Source organism: Gopherus evgoodei, chromosome 8 (assembly GCF_007399415.2).
Source record: "Gopherus evgoodei ecotype Sinaloan lineage chromosome 8, rGopEvg1_v1.p, whole genome shotgun sequence".
Taxonomy (NCBI): Eukaryota; Metazoa; Chordata; order Testudines; family Testudinidae; genus Gopherus; species Gopherus evgoodei.
The window spans coordinates 106,897,872-106,915,798 of NC_044329.1; the positions used below are offsets into that span (position 1 = coordinate 106,897,872).

Sequence of the window (17,927 nt, forward strand, 5' to 3'; positions counted from 1 at the left end):
TCTCCAAGGCAGATCCCATTCACACGGCAGGGGGCTGGTGAAGGTGGGGTAAGGCGATGGATCCCCCTGTTGATCTGTACAGTGTGTGATACAGAAATGAGGTACAATGGACGCGAGTGAGGCCATGGCTATATGGATCGGGAGGCACACACAAGGCTTGACTTCCTAATCTCCCCTCCCCAGCCCAGTCTGTTCTATCTTTAACGTTTCCTGTTGCTGAGAGGAGCCGGGCTGAAACTGATCGTGCTTCCTGGATGTAGCTGGAAACACGCACAGCAAAGACTCCGCTAGTCGTGACTGCCCCATATCTCCCCCCACCCCGCCCCATTCACACTCCACATCAAACGCAGGGCAGGAAACCCATCAATCCAGCCAGCCCCGGGACGTCTCTCCCACCGGGGCCTCGAAAAGCCGCTGCAGGAAAGTTGAAACGAGGAAGCTCAAGGGCCCTTCTCCCTTCCCCTCTCAGCAGTTGGTACAGGTGTGTGTGTGTGGGGGGGACACGTGGGTAAAACATTTCCACGCGAGGGGGGTCCTTCCGAGGAGACCGCAGCTCAAGTGCAAGCAGGGAGCCCCCAAAGGACAGCTTGGAGTTGGCAATGAAGGGAAGGGGGGAGGGAAGACCAGACATAATTTCTGCTCATCCTTCCCCTGGCCAGGGAGAGAGAGAGCTCGATCTGGATCTAGCCAGAGAAGGGGTGGCCGGTGGGAAATAACCAGCCTTTGGTTTAGCCCCACGTGTGTTTTACGATGTGCCACCCTGCAAGCTGCCTTGCTCAAGCGCCTGGCGGCGGGGGGTGCATTGCTAAACCGCTAGCAAAGGGCCATCAGGGAGTTAGGTTCAAGGGCCCAATGGCGGAGACAAGAGCAGAGGGTGGGGGAGGAGGGCAGGATTTGTGGTTGAGCCTGGGGGCGCCGTGCCTAGCGGGATCGGGCCCAGGAGCGGGAGACCTCTGTCTCAGGAGGCTAAGTGAAAAGCTCGGGGGCGGAACCTGCGTCCTGGCAGGGTTCCTGGGTCCCCTAGAGGGGATCACATCCCCCCGCACGCCCATTCCCTTCCCCGCCTTGGGGGGGGGGGCTAATGCTAATAACGAATTAATCGCTGTTCGTTGTCGGTTTCCGCTAACCTGCACGGCCTGGCGTCCCCCTGCTTTCTGGTTTGTGGGTTTTGGGGAGTCTCTGCTGCTCAGAACTGGCTCGCCTGGAGCCACTAGCCTTTGGGTGGAAGGAGAATTGGCCGCAAAGGCGCCTGTGAAACCCCGGCCAAACCCGATCTTTTCTCTTCCTCGTCCCTCGCCTGCGGGGGGGTGAAAGGACCAGGATTCTGGTGGCTTTGCGTGGCCCCGTGTCCTCGGACCCTTTGTTCTGAAATGCCCAACGCACCGCGTTTGCCTTCTCTGCCTTCCACGACTGACGAGGCTGGCTGCGTTTTAGGAAACGGGTAATGGGATCTCTTGCAAAGAGCCAGGCTCCCACGCCAAACCCTCCTGCAGGCAAACCGCTCAGGGCTGGGAAGCGGGAGGTAGCCAGGTAGGAGTGTGTGGGTAAGAGAGAAAAACGCTGCGTCTTTTCCTCACGTGACAGCTGGTAAAAACCCAGGCAGCTTCTAACGATTGTGATCCAGCGCAGAGACCTCAACGGCGCAGCCATCAACTATCCTCTGCCTCGTGTCTTTGCTGATCAAACAGAAAACCGCTGAGATACAAGCGGCCACCACATTGTTCCAAAGGGGGGGGGGAAATAAATCAAGGTGGGGGGTTTAGTGCCCCAACACTACACTCTATTTCCCAGTCATTCCCCTGAAGGTTGCTTGGCCATTCCGCAATTGTAAAAGACAGCACATGTGCAACCAAATCACGATCTAATCCTGGGCAAACCAGGGTGGCATCATATATTTGGTTTCGTTATCTACTTAGTTGTTTTTTGTTTTGTTTATATGTGTGTCACGCTCGGTGTTGTAACGGTGATTAGTTGATTAGTAGGGTTCATTCACGTGTATGTGGGACCTAGGCCTGTGGGCTACACTTTAATACTGAAAGTGAATAGGTTGGTATTTCAATCGAGGTAGTTAGCACGTTTGTAAAAAGCTAGTGTGGACCCTTCCCCACATGACTGATCCAGATTTATTATTTACCTTGTGTTAATCATAGAATCATAGAATCTCAGGGTTGGATGGGACCTCAGGAGGTCATCTAGTCCAACCCCCTGCTCAATCCCCAGATAATCCCCTTGATACTGCGTATACTGTATGGTTTAGAATTTAAAAAGCCAATGTATTTCTCAAGGATAGGGGAAAATATCCCCGAAATCCCTGCTGCCCTCCAACTTTAAAGGACGGCAATCATTTTCCACCCGATCTTCTATTTTGTAAATGGCACTAACTTGCTATCTTGGCAGATCATTCTCTTCCAGCCATGGCTTATTGTTTTAAAGAATCAGATTCTCTCCCCCCAGTCTCTTCCACCACACGTTTCACAGCCCAGCTACACTGACCGAGCACGATCCGAGATGCTTTTGTGTTTTCCCAGTTTCAAGATGATTATTTCCCAGGATTTACCTTTTATTTCTCACACACTCCTCGCCCCACTTTAAATCCCCTAGCCCCACATAGATTGCAGAGTCTTTTACCACCCCTTCCTAAACTTAATCAGATTAAATTAAAACTAGAGATGCCCGCTTCCCCATTTATGCTTGCAATGAAGAAATATTGAGGGGGGGGGAATCTTGTTTAACTGTTCCCTGTCAATTTGCTTTATTTACCCTATTGTCCCAGACAGCCCTCCCCCCCTCAATATCTCCAGCAATTTATTTTGGCTCATTAAATTTAATTAAGAACCGAGTAGGTGTTCCATATTTAATCAAAAAAATGCAGGGGCATAATAACCTCCAGGAGGACTAAAATAAAGAATTGCTATTCAAATGTGGGCAGTCATGGTGCATTTTTTATTACTCTTTTTCTACGGTGTCTTTTTAAGAGCCTCTGGGCATACACACAGAAAAAGCTATAAGGCAGGCAGTCCTAAGTTATTCCTATGCATATCCCTGCAAGAAGTTCCCGCTTTCCTTCGATAAAATTGCCAAATAATAATGAATCATTTCATAAATAATGGGTTTAGAAGCTTATCAGGGCAGGCGGGCCATTGCTGGGGCGTTATCTCTGTTGGCCACATTGCTCTAGTGTTCCGTTCTCCATACTAAATAGGAAACTGGACGTGATGTGGAATTAGATCCTGCTCCAGTGAAGCCACCCAGCACTACCGTAAAGGGGGGTGGGGGGAATATAGCAGCGATGAATAGGCCACAAAATGGCTCCACTCACTTTTACCAATGAAAAGCAAATGGTGAGTATATAGATCTCTGTATATATAAAGGGGACAGCGTTGTATTTTGCGCATTGTTTCTAGGGCTTCCTTTTGGAGACAAAGCGAGCATTTTCACGGTTGTTGCGCAATATGTAATAATGCGCAACTAAAATTAAAAAACAATTCTCAGTTCAATGGGTGGAGGCGAGGGGGGAAGGGACGGATCTTTTTTTCTTTTTGGGAAATTTCGTTGAGCAAATTGATCCCAAAGCAGCCGGATATTTGATGCTGCAGAGAGAAGGCAGGATTAACAACCCTTTCTTCGGGGCAGATGCAGAAGCGAAGTATAGATATGGGTGTATAGGTTTGGATAGGGTCGGTTTTGTTCCTTTGCATCGGGATCTGGTTTTGCTATGGAGCCAGTTCGTCGGAAAGGCCCTGTTTGAATCTAGCTGGCAAGAAGCAACTCCAAAATAATGTTTTATTTCGTTTTGTTTTTGTTGCTGGTGGTGCTGCTGGAGGGGAAATGAACGAATACTTGGATTAATGGGCACAAATTTCCCGTCAGATCCACAGTTCTAAACAAAGAATCTAGGACCAGCACAAATTACGTAGGAGAAGTGGAAATTAAGACATTAAAATTATAGGATTCACCACCCTCATGTTTTTCTAGTAACAAATTCGATCTGAAAGACACAAATTCAATCCGGTTCTCTGCTGATGTTTTAAAAGTGTGAAATATTATGAAAGCAAAGAGGAAAATCGGTTGGGAAGGGTTACTTATTTATCTTCCTTCGGAAAATGAAACGATTATTATTTTCTACCATTGCATTTGAAAAGGCTCGGGAAATGCTCTGTGAAATGATCAGAAAATAAGGTGCTTTGGCTAATGGCTTGTTGGTGATTGTCTGTGTGTTTCGCTGTTATTTCGCCTTGTATATTTGCGAAGGGAAAGGAAGGATGTGTTTAAAATTGCTGATTCTTTCTTGTTTTATTGTACGCTGGTTTAACTCGTTGAAAGAGATCCCAGAATGAAATATTTCCACTTCTCAACTTTATGGAGAGAGATGCGGACTAGACAGACATTAGGCAGAGCTCTCGACCCAGGGAGTTCATGTAGCCTTTAGGATTACATCCCTTAAGCAGGCACAAAGATCGGATTTTAAAAAAAATATCGTCCTGATTCATAACTAATTTCATGCTAAAGGAATCGACAGGAGGGAAATCTTTCTATTGTGTGGTTGGGACTGAAAATAACCGATATTCAGGATTGGATTCCATCTCAAACTTTCAATGAGAAATCCTGACAGACTGTGCTATATAAAAGCTTCAACCTGCCTATTCATCCCCGGCTGGCTTTTAGGTTTAATTTCTAGGCCCTGCACTTTTAATAGCCTGTCTGCAAATCTGCAGGCATCGGTTTGAGAAATGCCAGCTGAAGACAAACATCCTGTTTTCGGCTCTAGTCCGGTAATACAAATATATCGTTTGTTTTATTTCGACCCGTGTATGTGATGGGATATATGTAGAGAGAAATCTTTACGTTATATGTCTATGTTAGTAAGGGATTTGCATCCATGTTAAACCCCCTTATTAATAGAAATATATGAATAAGAAGAACAAGATATTTACATATATATTACATGTATTATAAATTTGTTATATATAATTAAAACAAAAAATATTTATAAACGTGTTTTAATTATATATATAATTATAAATTTATATATATGTGTGTGTGTATATATCATTATAATTTAATTAAAGAGAATACATGTAGCGTGCATAGATAGGGTGTGTTTCTGTTTATATAACCTATGAATAATATAAACATCCCTATATACATTGAAACTAAATACTTTTTAATGTGATATCCAAATTCCAAGCCCAATTGACGCACAAGGGGGGATGATATTCGGGTCCAGTCTCCCAGTCCCCCAGTCCTGATTGGCTAGGGTGGGTGTACGGCCGGCCCCCGTAGCTACACACCTTTCTATCAGCGTTTGCTATCTTGATGTCCATCACGTCGGCTCCAGGGTTTTAATGTGGGACAAGAGATCTCCCCCCGCCCCCGGGAATTAGCTGCATTATTCCGATATGGGTTCCCTTTCTCCTTGTCAAGTCGTGAGTATCCTTGAGGTGAGAGGGGAGAAGGCAGCCCTGAGCCGGAGAGATCTTTTGTTGGAACAGGCCACTCGAGGGGTTCCTGCTTCACTAGGACAGATGTGCCTAATGGCCCACACGATGCCATATCCCCCAGACCCTTTCTGGAGAGGTGGCTGGGAAAGGGCCAGCGCCCGGGGATTTTCTCAGGTCTTCTCTACAAACGACCTGGTTAACTGAACCCCGCAGAAGCCAAGGATATTAAGGTTAGAAAGGCCGAGTCTGGGATCAGATCAGACTTCTGCTTTCGGTAAAGCACTGGGCCCCCTTTACTTACCCAGCCCTGAAATGAACAAACCAAACTTCAGGAGGAAATAATAATTTCTCAGCGTTAAATGCGTTGTCTGTAACGATACATCCATGTGTTTGTCTGATGGCAGAGGAGCCACTAAACAGCTCCTTGCCCAGCTGATGTGTCCTGTCTCCTGCCTGCCTTGGCTAATGGATAGAGAAGGAGCCCATAGATTGTTTTTTAAACAACTTGACTTCAAACGTACCTAACACATTTTGGATACGATCAGGTAGAACAGGTGCAGGATTGGGGTCTTTCGGCCCAAAGCCAGGGGCCATTCTGCTTAAAACAAAAACCGACGGTGTAACATGTCCCCCAAATAGGAAACATCAAATGAACCCGATGCTGCTCTCTTTACTCAAGAATAGGCCCCGAGTAGGCATTTGTTTTGGAGCAATATAACTATTTCCCATTGCTGTCACATTTGATCAGACTCCACGTCTTGGTTATAGACAAAGCTAGTTGTTTGAAATGAATGGGAAGTCTGTCTATCTGTCTATCCACATACAGCCTGCCTATCTATCTATCTATCTATCTATCTATCTATCTATCTATCTATCTATCTATCTATCTATCTATCTATCTATCTATCTATCTATCTATCTATCTATCTATTGTATAATATTCTACTACGTTAATACGGAAATACTAAATTCTTATATTTCTCAGCAAAACATTGCAATCATTGTATATAGATTAAGTATTAAATTCTCCTCATGCAAGATTTTATATATATAGTTTTATATATCCAAATTGCAAGCTTAATTTACGCATAAGGGGGGATTATAATATGTATAGATAGATAGATAGTTATATATATAGTTATATAGTTATAGTTGTATATATAGAAAGAGAGAGTTATAGAGTTATATAGTTATATCGTTATATATAGTTAAAGTTAGTTATATATATATATATAGAGAGAGAGAGAGTGTATACAAATATACAGACCCCGCATATATTTCTCAGCAAAGCCATTGTGATCACTCTGTTGCATGAGTGGAATTTCATACTTCAGCTGTATCTCCCTGTATAACAACATAATTATCACAATGACTTTGCTGAGAAATACATACATTATGTGGGTGTGTATTAGATTGCAATGGTTCCGTGTTAAAGCAATCAAACGTACTACTATGTTTATAGCGAAGGATTATAATAGAATGCTATATATTTGTATATAAAATTATTGTGATGCAATATAATCGCCACAATGGCCCTGCATGTTATAGTATATGTGTGTGTGTGTGTCTATCTATCTATCTATCTATCTATCTATCTATCTATCTATCTATCTATCTATCTATCTATCTATCTATCTATCTATCTATCTATCTATCTATCTATATGCGTGTGTATATAATGTAGGATACACACATACATGTAAATACTGCTATCCAGTGTGTGTATGTGTCCAGACAGAAATAGAATCCCCCTTTAAACAGTTCTCGAATTAGAAATAGACACGTTCTTTCATGCTCTTTAGAGCTCGTAACCACGATACATTCATCTTCAAATCAATCGTTTCCACGAAGGTTGGTTGAGTTCAAAAGTGTAACCTGCGGTAGCAGCAAAACGGGGTTTCCATTGGAAATCTCGCCAACAAACGCCTATTTAGCCCTGTCCTTTCGTCAGCATTAACTGAAATCCTAAGAAAAAGAATGTTTTATTTCGTTCTATTTTTGTTGTTGTTGTTGCTCCTGGAGGGGAAGTGAACGAATATTTGGATTAATGGGTCCCGAAGCTCTCGGTTTACCCTTCGATAAAAATGTGCTGTTCTTTAAACACCATCACGTCCGCGTCTTCAGACCCTGGAGTTTATTCTCTCTCTCTGGACTGCAAAAAAATTAATAGAAAAGAAACCGATTCCAGGGGTGGCTGAGTCACCTGCCAGTGCAACAGCAAATGTTGGCTCAAGGAAAAGATTAAATGTGAGGCTTAAACAGGCAGCACAGAGATATTAAGTTAAGGCTAACGGTGGAAGGAATAGTGATCCCTGGGCTTTGGGGGATTGCACCCAGCCCATCTCTTGGCCGCCCCTGGCTCCGGTGAATCCTCATCTATTTAAGGACTGGGTGAAATCCTGGCCCCACGGAGGTCCAGGGGCCTTTTGCCATTGACTTGAATGGGGCCACGATTTCATTTCTCGTCCTGCACTGGCGGAGAAGCTGCCCGAGCGCTTCGGTACACAGAGCTGAGCGCGCCTCTCTTCTGAGCCAAAGAATCGTTCGGCTAATTCTCCTGCTACGAAATCATTGGGCAGGAGCCTGGCTCCCAGGCCGGAACAATGGGCTCCTTCGCGGCCCAGGTGTGTTTGCCTGGACGCTGCTGTCAAACTGGCAACATCTGTCATGGTCACCTCTTTTCTGTTCCTTTTTTCCTTCACCCTCTCTTCTCCTCTCTTTTTATCCCTTTTCTTTCTTTCTTTCTTTCTTTCTTTCTTTCTTTCTTTCTTTCTTTCTTTCTTTCTTTCTTTTTCCCTCCCACTTTTCTTCTTTCTTTCTTTCCATCCCTCTCCCAAGCGTCTTTCTTTCTTTCTTTCTTTCTTTCTTTCTTTCTTTCTCCCCCCGCTCGGCTGGGCGGTCTGTCCGCCTCGCAGGGGTGCCCTGGGCTCCCCCCACTCCCTCACCTCCTCTCCTCTCTCCCCCAGGACGATGGAGCGGCTGCCGGCGGAGCTGCCCCCCAGTGACCCGCGGGATGCCCGGCCCCCCCAGCAGCACGATCCGGGAGCGGAAGGCACGAGCGAGCCGGAGAGCAGCCGCGGGGGGATGGAGGTCCCAGGAGAGCCCCAGCTGCTGCTCAATGGGGTTTCCAAGGAGACGGGCCGGCCCTCCCCCGGGCCCCCCGCAGCCGCCGTGCCGGTGATCGAGCTGGTGCGCAGGGACATAAAAGGCCGCGAGGCGCCCGGCGAGGCGATGCAGAGAGCGCCGGGCGCCGAGCCGTGCAGAGCCCCGGCCGAGGCCGCCTGCGACGCCCGCATGGTGCAGCTGAGCCCCCCGGCGCTTCCCCTGCCGGCGGCCGGCAGAGCCATGCTCTACAACATCGGCCAGCCGCTGGCCGCCATCAACAGGTCCGTGCCCTGCCCGATCTCCCCGTCCGTCCTCTCTGTCTGTCTGTCTGGCTGCCCCTTGCTCCCGCTGTCTCCCCACTAGTGTCCTACAGCAGCATCCGCGCCTGAGATGAAGTACCGTTTCTTCGGAAACCTGCAGGATTGTTTCTCTTCTTCTGTCTCTCCGACCGCTCTCTGTCTTCCTGTCCTGCACGTGGCTATCTATCTATCTATCATCTATCATAAACCCCGAAGTTCATAAGGACAGGAGGTTGTCTGGCAAAGGAACCTTTCTCTATCCGGGCATGCAATATTTGTGTGTGGATAATTGTGGGAGAGTTTGTATGTATGTAATTTTGCAAAGCAAAACATCTGTTGTAGCCCTTGGAACAAGGGTAATTTTTATATATATACTGCATATGTTAAAATCATATTAAAATGTAATATTTTAAATGCAAAGGTGTAAAAGTAGACAGTGCTATATTTATCTAATGGGCAATTGTTTTGGTTCCTTGAAGAAATCTCTCAGCTATTTGCACCCAGTGAGATGTGTGTGACCCTACAAATAATCATGACAGTGGGAAGAGATTGCTTCAGAATATGCATTATATGTAGTGCGTGTAAATGAATATACATACACCCTACATTGCAGTTATATAATGCAATTCAATTCCATTTTCTCTCATTCAATACAAATTAATAGTAGTTTAGCACATGTGTGTTATATATCATCTAGAGAAATCTGTTCCAGAGATCAGGTAGCCTCCTGTCTTAAAAGACGTGCCAGAAAGTGCACATAAGTGTATTAGAATTCTATCACATTGATTGGAAGACTTACAGATTTTTATCCTGGTCACTTAAGACAAATGTCTGTTATGCTGCATATGTAAGTGTATGTATAATATGTATATGTATAATATGTGTATGTGTATATATATCTGTACACACAAATGCATACATAGATCCTCAACTGGTATCAACTGGCATAGCTCGATAGATTTGAAAGTCCCTTTGATGTCAATGGAGCTATGCTGATTTACACCAGCTGAAGATCTGGCCTATAATATCTAATAGTTCGTCTTCAAGTGGCTGCTGCACAGATGCCCATGTTGCTTTCCATGAGTGGAAATGTGCAGAGTCCATCTCGAAGAACCCTGACGACATGGGAGAACTCTTCATGAAGTGTATCTATGTGTTTTCCTCATTTTTTTCTGACTTTTTCTTTGTACCTTGTTTGCAGTGGGTTTTTTGGAGAGCCAGACAGCTTCTCAATGTACAACAACAACAGAATGAAAAGAAGACCATCTCCTTATGAAGTAGAGATCAGTGATGGTGAGAATCTTTTATTCTGCCCCTGATGGTGTATATCCAGTGCAAAGGGGTGTACATGGTGCTTAATGTTGATGACATAGAATATTAAGGTTGGAAGGGACCTCAGGAGGTCATCTATCTAGTCCAACCCTCTGACAGATTAATGTCCTAGATCCCTAAATGGTCTTCCCAAGGATTGGGCTCATAACCCTGGGTTTAGCAGGCTAATGCTCAAACCACTGAGCTATCCCATTCTATCCCATCCCTCCCATGGGAAAGTTGCTTAGACCAACATATGTTGGGATAAAATACAAAGCACTAAAGGGATGAGGGAGAGGATGACATCACTCCTACTGTCTGATAGCATGCTCCTGCCCTGGTCTTGACTCCTGCATAATGGAGCCAATATTTCCTGCTCCATCTGGTAACCAGTCTGATGATGAAGGACTTAATAATATTGCCCCAGTTCAGCAATGCACTCTAGCAGGTGTTTAATTCCATTCCTGTTCTGCAAACCACTTAGCTCTTGTTTAAGGTTATGTCTACAGAGCCCATGCTGGCCTAGCCCCCTAGTGTAGATAAAGTGTACAAGACAGAAGGGGTTTTTCTGCCAGTGCAGGAACGCCACTTCCCTGAACAGCGTTAGCTATGTTGACCGAAGTGGTCCTCTGTCAGCATAGCTGCATGCACACGGGGGGTTTTATCAGCATAGCTACATTGTCTAGGGAATGTGGGTTTTTCACCCCCTGACTGACATAGCTATGCCAGTATAAGTTTTAAGTGGAGACCAGGCCTAAGTCCCATTGTAGTGAGAGAGACTTGTATACATGCTTGAGTGCTTTGCTGAACTGGGGCCATTCTTCCGAGGTGCAGTAATTGCAAAGACGCCTCAGAGAGTCACCATATATAGAGGCTTGCCTTGTGCCAGAAGCTCTCAAGCAGAATTCTCCTTTGAAATTGACCAGTTCTGCTTCCAGACTGATGACCCAGAGTTTATAATGTATTTTTAAAAATCTTTCAAAGTAGGGAAGGAATTAAAAAGCCTAGGATATTATGTCACTACCTGCCCCTGCACAGTCCTATGGGTTTCAATGGGAATGGCTGTGTGAGTAAACACTCCTATGTGTGTATGTTTCCAGTCAAAGGGCCTTAGTTTTTAAATCAAAGCCTAAAGCTCTCCACAGTGACAGATGTCTATATAAATGAGATGAAAGGATAAAAAGAAAACACATTTTAAATGAGAAAACATTGAAATCCACAAAAGCTTGGAAATTCAGTTACCTCCATTTGTCTTTCTTTTCAGCTAACCTATCCAAATAAAACCCCAGTCCTCCATATTTCAAAAGAAAATGGTGAGGCTAACATAATGCTTGCAGAACATCACTCCATGCTCACTGTACTGATGTTATTCCCTTTCCCTCCATCCTCTGTCTGTTTGTCCATTTATATTGTAAGCTGGTTGGGGCAGGGACTGTCTCTCGCCATGTTTCTGCACAGCACCTAGCAGAATAGGGGCCGTATCTTGGTTGGGGCCTTTAGGTTCTACCATTATATAAATAATAATTAAGGCTGACAAGTAAAAACACAAGTGTGTATCAATGTCATAAGAGTCTGAGCAAGAGTTTTAACCTTACCACTGAGTTCACTTGTTTTTAGCTTAGATGTGAAGTTTTACTTATATATAATACACTCAATAACTGTTTAGATGAGCAGTACACATATAAATGTATTTGAAAGAAAACTGAATATGTATTTACTCGATAATGTATTAGGTATAATCATTGGGCCTGATCCTGTGCCTCCCAAATTGGTTGATTAAATATTTGCCGGATCAGGCCATTGAACTAGGATAGTTTTGGGGGGTGTATCTCAGAAAGCAGACTGGGACACTGAGCTTGCAAACACTTATGCATGTGAATAACCTTAAAGTTACATGAGTGAGCATTTGCAGGCCCAGAGGGCCTGATCCAAAGCCCACTGAAGTCAGTGGAAAGATTCCATGGGGTTTTGGATCAAATTTATATTTAGCAAATCAAGTAAATAGGGCAAAATTGTGCCCCTAAACATGACCATGCAACTTCCACTAACATCAGTGGACTGCAGCTGATACAAGAAAGTGTGATGTCTTCAGAACGGTTGTGGTTTGTCTGTCACGGAGTATTTCATATCTGACAAGATTTGCAACATGGGGCATTTGGGGGGAGAAACAGAGACGTTAAACTGGGAGCGGTCTTTGGGAGATAGAATGGCAAAATAAGCCTGGACTCTTTCTCCTAAAATAGAGGCAATGTAGGTATGCAAATTTCAGTTTTTGGGTCAATGGCAGCTCTCAAGCTTTGCAAGTCAGTTTGATTTATGCTCAAACCAGAATGAGCAGGTGGAGAATTGGCATTCACAGGGGCAGGGGACTGGACAGCGCATAAGTGAGGTACAGAAATGAGAGTATGGTGGCCAAGTTTAGGCCTTTCAGTTGCTTCCTCTGCCAACCAGAATAGTGGCTTAATCTGGCCTGCTTAAAACCTGCACTAAGAAGAAACTGATAGCAGACAGGCCAGTCACCGACCTAGAAATATGTCTGAAGGTTCTAAGATAACAATATATATTGCAAGCAGAGTCTCAGTAGCTCCTGATGTCAGCTGAGCAGATTCTTCACTGGCTTCCCCACCTGCAGTGCCTGCTCCTCTCAGCTTATTGGATCATGAGTAACAAGCCGCCTGGCTTCCTGGCTTTCTCCCAGCCTTCATGTTCACCCCCACAGGGCTCAGCCCTGAACTGCACAAGCTGAACTGCTTCAGACAGGAAGAGTTGTGAAGCCCCAAAAGTAACTCCAATCAAAATCCTTTGTTGTGAAAACGTTTTGTTGAAGTGTGAAAATGTTTTGACCGCTCTCCAAGCCAGCTGCAAAACAAATAAATACATAAAGTTCACAAAAAGTTTTGAAAACTGTTTGCAAAAAAAAATTCTGTTGGGATTTTGAAAAATGTCTTCTGCTTCTCCTTTTAATTTTTGTTATATTTAATAAATTATGGAGAAAGCCCTGTTCAATCTTCCGAATTACTTACTGGACAAATTTCATTTAGAAGAACACCTCCGTTTTTCACAACCTATCCACAAAGCATCCTGTGTTATCTATCACTTAAAATCTTTAAATCAAGAAAGGATGATTGTTTTTCTAAAAGATATGCTTCAGTTCAACCATAGTTACTGTGTTCAATGCAAGAATCCGGAGATGAAATTCTACACCTGCATTGTGTCTGATGTCAATGCAGGAATCGAGGTGAAATTCTATGGTCTGCGTTATGCCTGATGTCATCTTAGATAATCACAGCATTTTAAAAAATTTATGAATGAATTCCTTAGGGGCACCAGCGACCTCAATGGGTATTCTGTGCATGCAAGATTGGACCCTTGGTTATTTTAAATTTTTTGTTACGCTAGTGATCTCTCATATTTTCCCACTCAAATTCAAAAGCAGCAAAAGAGATTTTGTGATATTAAACAAAATCCTCTCTGCATGAGAATCTGATTTCCATGTTCTTGATATTTTTTTTAAGCTCAGGGGAGTCTGTTTGAGTCTTGGAATTGGGCTTTGTAACAGGAACGCTGAGGTTATGTCTACACTGCGTTGTAAATCTAGGTCTGTGGGACCTGCACTTGGTGTTTCCACACTCATGCTCATGCTTGAGTGTCCACACTGCATTGTAAACCTGGGTTTGCAATTGCTGGACCTCGGCCTCACAGCTGTGCTGCCAGTACATGCATTCTGCAAGGTCTGGAGCTTGAGCTGTGTCCACAGTGCAAAATGACAAGGCTTGGACCTGAGTCCCAGCAGGAATCGGGCTCTGGCCCACCCCCCCAGCAGGGTCCTAGAAGGACCCAGCTCCTGAGTGCTTGCTGTTCCAAGCCAGACTGATTTGCACGTGGATGGGAAAGGGCCGTGGGCTTAAACCTGAGTCAGACTCCAGGCTTAATGTGCAGCATAAACATACCCTGAGAGATCTTTAATGATAGGCTAGCAGTGCAAATAGCCCTGCTATTGCTATTATTTGGGTCATGGTTTTGCCTGGATGCCCCACCTAGCATTGGGGACCTGTGTTCAGGGTGCTGTACAAATCCAGAGTAAGAACCAATCCCTGTCATTAAGATGGTACAACTGCATTTGAATGCTCAGTTAGGGTGCTCTTTGAAAGTGGAAGAATGGTGTCATGGCTTAGGTGCTTGACTGGGATTGTGGAGATGTGGGGTTTAGTCCTGGCTCTGCCAGAAACTCCCATTGTGACCTTAGGCAGGTCACTTTGATCTCTCTGAGCTTCTCTTTTCCATCTGTACAATGGGGATGAGAGTGCTTCTGACCTCCCAGGGCAATCAGGAGGGTAAATTCATTCATGCTTGTGAAGTGCTTAGATGCTACAGGGAGGGAGGCCCAATAAGTGCCCAGATAACTAGATTCCCCCTAAGGACCTGAAAGTTGCAAAATTAAATTTTTACTTAATGATGGTGATGCTTGCTCTCATGCACAGGGTTGGGTCGGGAAGGACATTTCCCCCCCCACGGTGCATTGGCAAACACCTTGGCTTTTTCGCCTTCCTCTGGAGCATTGAGCATCTGTTAGGATCAGGTGGGCGTATCCCACACGATCAATTTCCTGTGTATGCAGGGGAGGAGGGAATCTGGGGTGGGAAATGATGGACCGGAAAGGGACTATTGTGCATTTCAACTATGCAGCTCCTGGTAATGTGACTGAGATGTGTCTGTTTGCTTATACGTGGCTGATTTGGTTTGAAGGGGCCAGTAGCTTGAATCTGTCGCAGCGATGACTGCGGTTGCTTAGAAGTGTTTCCAGTTGCAAAGCCCATGGAATGGATTTTTCTCGCAACACATCATGTGTCAGTGTTTTCTTTTCCCCAGCCAGCATTTCATTACCTAGCATTTGGGATTTCTGTCTTCTCTGATCTTGAGGGTGGATTTATCAGGAGGCAGCCACATTTTACTAGTATGTTGCAACAATATTGTAAGTGAGATTCAGAGCACATGGTCTATTATCCATTTGCTATAGCTGAACTCCTCACTCCAGGAGTCCATGTGCATGTTAACAACCAAAACACCCACAGTGCAGTGGGCACATGGCTAGAGCCAAAGCATCCCAAGTATTGGGTGATGATGGAACACTGGGCAGTCTAAACAACTGACCACAGGCAGGTGCATATTGGTCAGTGACTTATTCCCACCATGATGCAGTAATCAGACAAGGGATTTCAAGAGATTAGCGTGTGGTCATGTGTCTGTACAAGGTCATGAGATCTGTCATTCAGTGTCACCCCCATAGATATTATACATACATTTGTCCTTGGTGCTGTGCTTTTCCAGGCACATCTCTCATCTTTAGAGTGGTTTTTGCCATGGCAACCCTTCCAGAGGCTCATGAGGTCTCCTGCTAGGCCCCTTCAATAATGATTTATGGAAAGCAAAATATGTAATAATAATAATACACTCTGTGGGTACTATTTGGGTAGAAGTTGCACTGTCCAATAGTTGGAATGAATGCCTGCTTGTACATGCTTCCACTGGTCCAGGGAAATGGGATGCTGAGACTGCACTCCAGCCTGGATCTTATGCATGGCAGGACCCACTGATAAATCTTTCCCCTCCATGCATGCAACCCCCCACCAATGGCAGTAGGTGTTATGTTCACACATTGAAAGGAGAACACACTGTCAATATTGCTATCTATCTGGTCTTCCGAGATGTTACCTGTTTTAGGTTAACACACTCAGTCTAAAACTGGCCATCGGGTAAAACTAGCCATTTTAAATGGAGTCGCTGCTGGCCAGGCTAAATTAACAGCAGTATGTTATTGTTGTTTTCCCTCCTACAAAAGTAAATCAAAATAGAATCAGGTTGAGGGTATCTACAGGACAGGAAAAGCATGGTCAGCGACCGCGTCATTGTAAGGTGCTCCAGCTGCTTTGCCAATGCTCCACAATGCTGACCTGATGAGAAAGCTTCTAAAACTGGTAGGGCAGTTCCAGGATGATTTGGTTCCTGGTCTCCATTCAGAATTCCAACAGAGGCACTCATTTTTGTTTGGTTTTGGTGTTGGATTTTCTTTTTGTGGGGGAGGGAGGCTGGTTTTGTAATGTGGCTACCTGTTCCCAAGGAATTGATCTGAGTACCAGCAACTCATTTCACGTATGGACACGTAACAGCTTTAAGCTCCCTACCAGCTTTGGGTTTGTATCAAAATTTTCAGCTCCCATTGGCTTGAACGGAAGTTGTGGCAATTCTAAAAAAACAGACCACTTCTGTTGAGATGCCTACCTAGGGAAGTAGGTGCCTAAAGTTAGTCAGTCACATTGGGAAATTTTGACCATTAAGTGAAATGATAAATAATCTGTTTAATGGCTCCCCTAATCATGCACTATTGTAATTTCAGGTCCTCATACAAAAGTGGTCCGCCGTATTTTTACCAATAGCCGGGAAAGGTGGAGACAACAGAATGTCAACGGTGCATTCGCAGAGCTTCGTAAACTCATTCCAACCCACCCACCTGATAAAAAACTGAGCAAGAATGAAATTTTACGTCTGGCTATGAAATACATCAACTTCCTGGCCAAACTGCTTAATGACCAGGAAGAAGAAGGAAACCAGAGGGGCAAAGTGACCAAAGACACTGGGATAGTCCAAGAGGATCTCCTGCAGGACATGTTGTCTCCAAATTCTAGCTGTGGAAGCTCTTTAGATGGAGCAGGGAGCCCAGACAGCTTCACAGAAGAACATGAAACATTAGATTCAAAGCATACGAGGAGTCTTCATCACTCCATTCTTCCTGTAGAAGGCAATGCCCAGCGATGACGACCTTACAGATCCCTCCTAAAACACAGAGGGGAAAAGTAAACCTTAAGTCTCTGGGTCTTGGAATTACACTGTATTTTCCCAACTCTACATCTCCAGAAAGAATATTTCTAAAGGTCACAATCCCTGAACTAAAAGGATAGCGAGTTGATGGAGAACAAGACCAAATCAAGTGGACATTCAACATTTAGGTACTTGATCGGACAGAGACGAAAGTCATCTTATTGTACATATTGTTCATGGATGTAATACTGGATGTGGGGAGGGAACATTGCTGACGCCTCTTCAATATCGAATGATTTGATGATGGTCTCTTGAAACAGAATAATCATGGCTCAGAAACAGGCAGCAACTCCCTCTTTCACTGTCAATGGAAGCTACATGTCCCTTTCATTTGCATGTGGCGCTTGGAAATTACCAAAATCTCTAACAATTCTGCAGCATCTCTCCAAACTATTCTAATGACGTATATTCAACTTGTCGGTGTGGAAGCTAGGACAATGCCTTCTTGTTGTCCAAGAGCTTTTGACTTTACCTTTTTAAAACGCTGAAAAATGCCTCCCACTAAAGAACTATTACAAGGAATGAGACTTATTTTTTTTCAAAAACCCCCCAAACCTTAGCCTAACTTTGGATTGTTTGAGGTGTTGTATTTATGATGTGGAATTACTTCTGTTTAATAACCGTCGTGCAGTATCCACTGAAAGAAAAGGTACATAGATGTTTCCTTCTCTCTCCCCTCCCAACTATTGCTTAACGGCTGAAATCCTGGCCCTGTTGAAGTCTATGGGAATCTCATCATTGGCTTCAGTGGGGACATGACGTCACCCAAGGACGACACATTTCAGTATGGGTGAGCAGGAATTTTCCTTGCAATTGTCATCCTGGTATTTTAGTTTAAAACAAAGGCAGGAGTGGAATAACAAATTGTGTGTGTGTGTGTAGAAGGGATAGAAAA

General features: G+C 44.5%; 1 protein-coding gene across 4 annotated transcripts; it reads left to right on the forward strand.

The window, feature by feature from the left end:
- The first annotated feature begins 273 nt into the window (after nt 1-273).
- TAL1 (TAL bHLH transcription factor 1, erythroid differentiation factor) lies at nt 274-17,570 on the forward strand. Of its 4 annotated transcripts, none has more exons than XM_030571449.1 (4): nt 274-481; nt 8,408-8,827; nt 10,047-10,138; nt 16,551-17,570. In XM_030571449.1, the coding sequence occupies exons 2-4, from the start codon at nt 8,412-8,414 to the stop codon at nt 16,967-16,969; spliced, it is 927 nt and encodes a 308-aa protein (XP_030427309.1). In that variant the 5' UTR covers nt 274-481; nt 8,408-8,411; the 3' UTR covers nt 16,970-17,570. The 4 variants fall into 4 exon arrangements, with proteins under 4 accessions (XP_030427309.1, XP_030427307.1, XP_030427310.1 ...); XM_030571447.1 differs by lacking the exon at nt 274-481 and adding an exon at nt 3,213-3,341; XM_030571448.1 differs by lacking the exon at nt 274-481 and adding an exon at nt 7,127-8,065.
- The last annotated feature ends 357 nt before the right edge of the window (nt 17,571-17,927 follow it).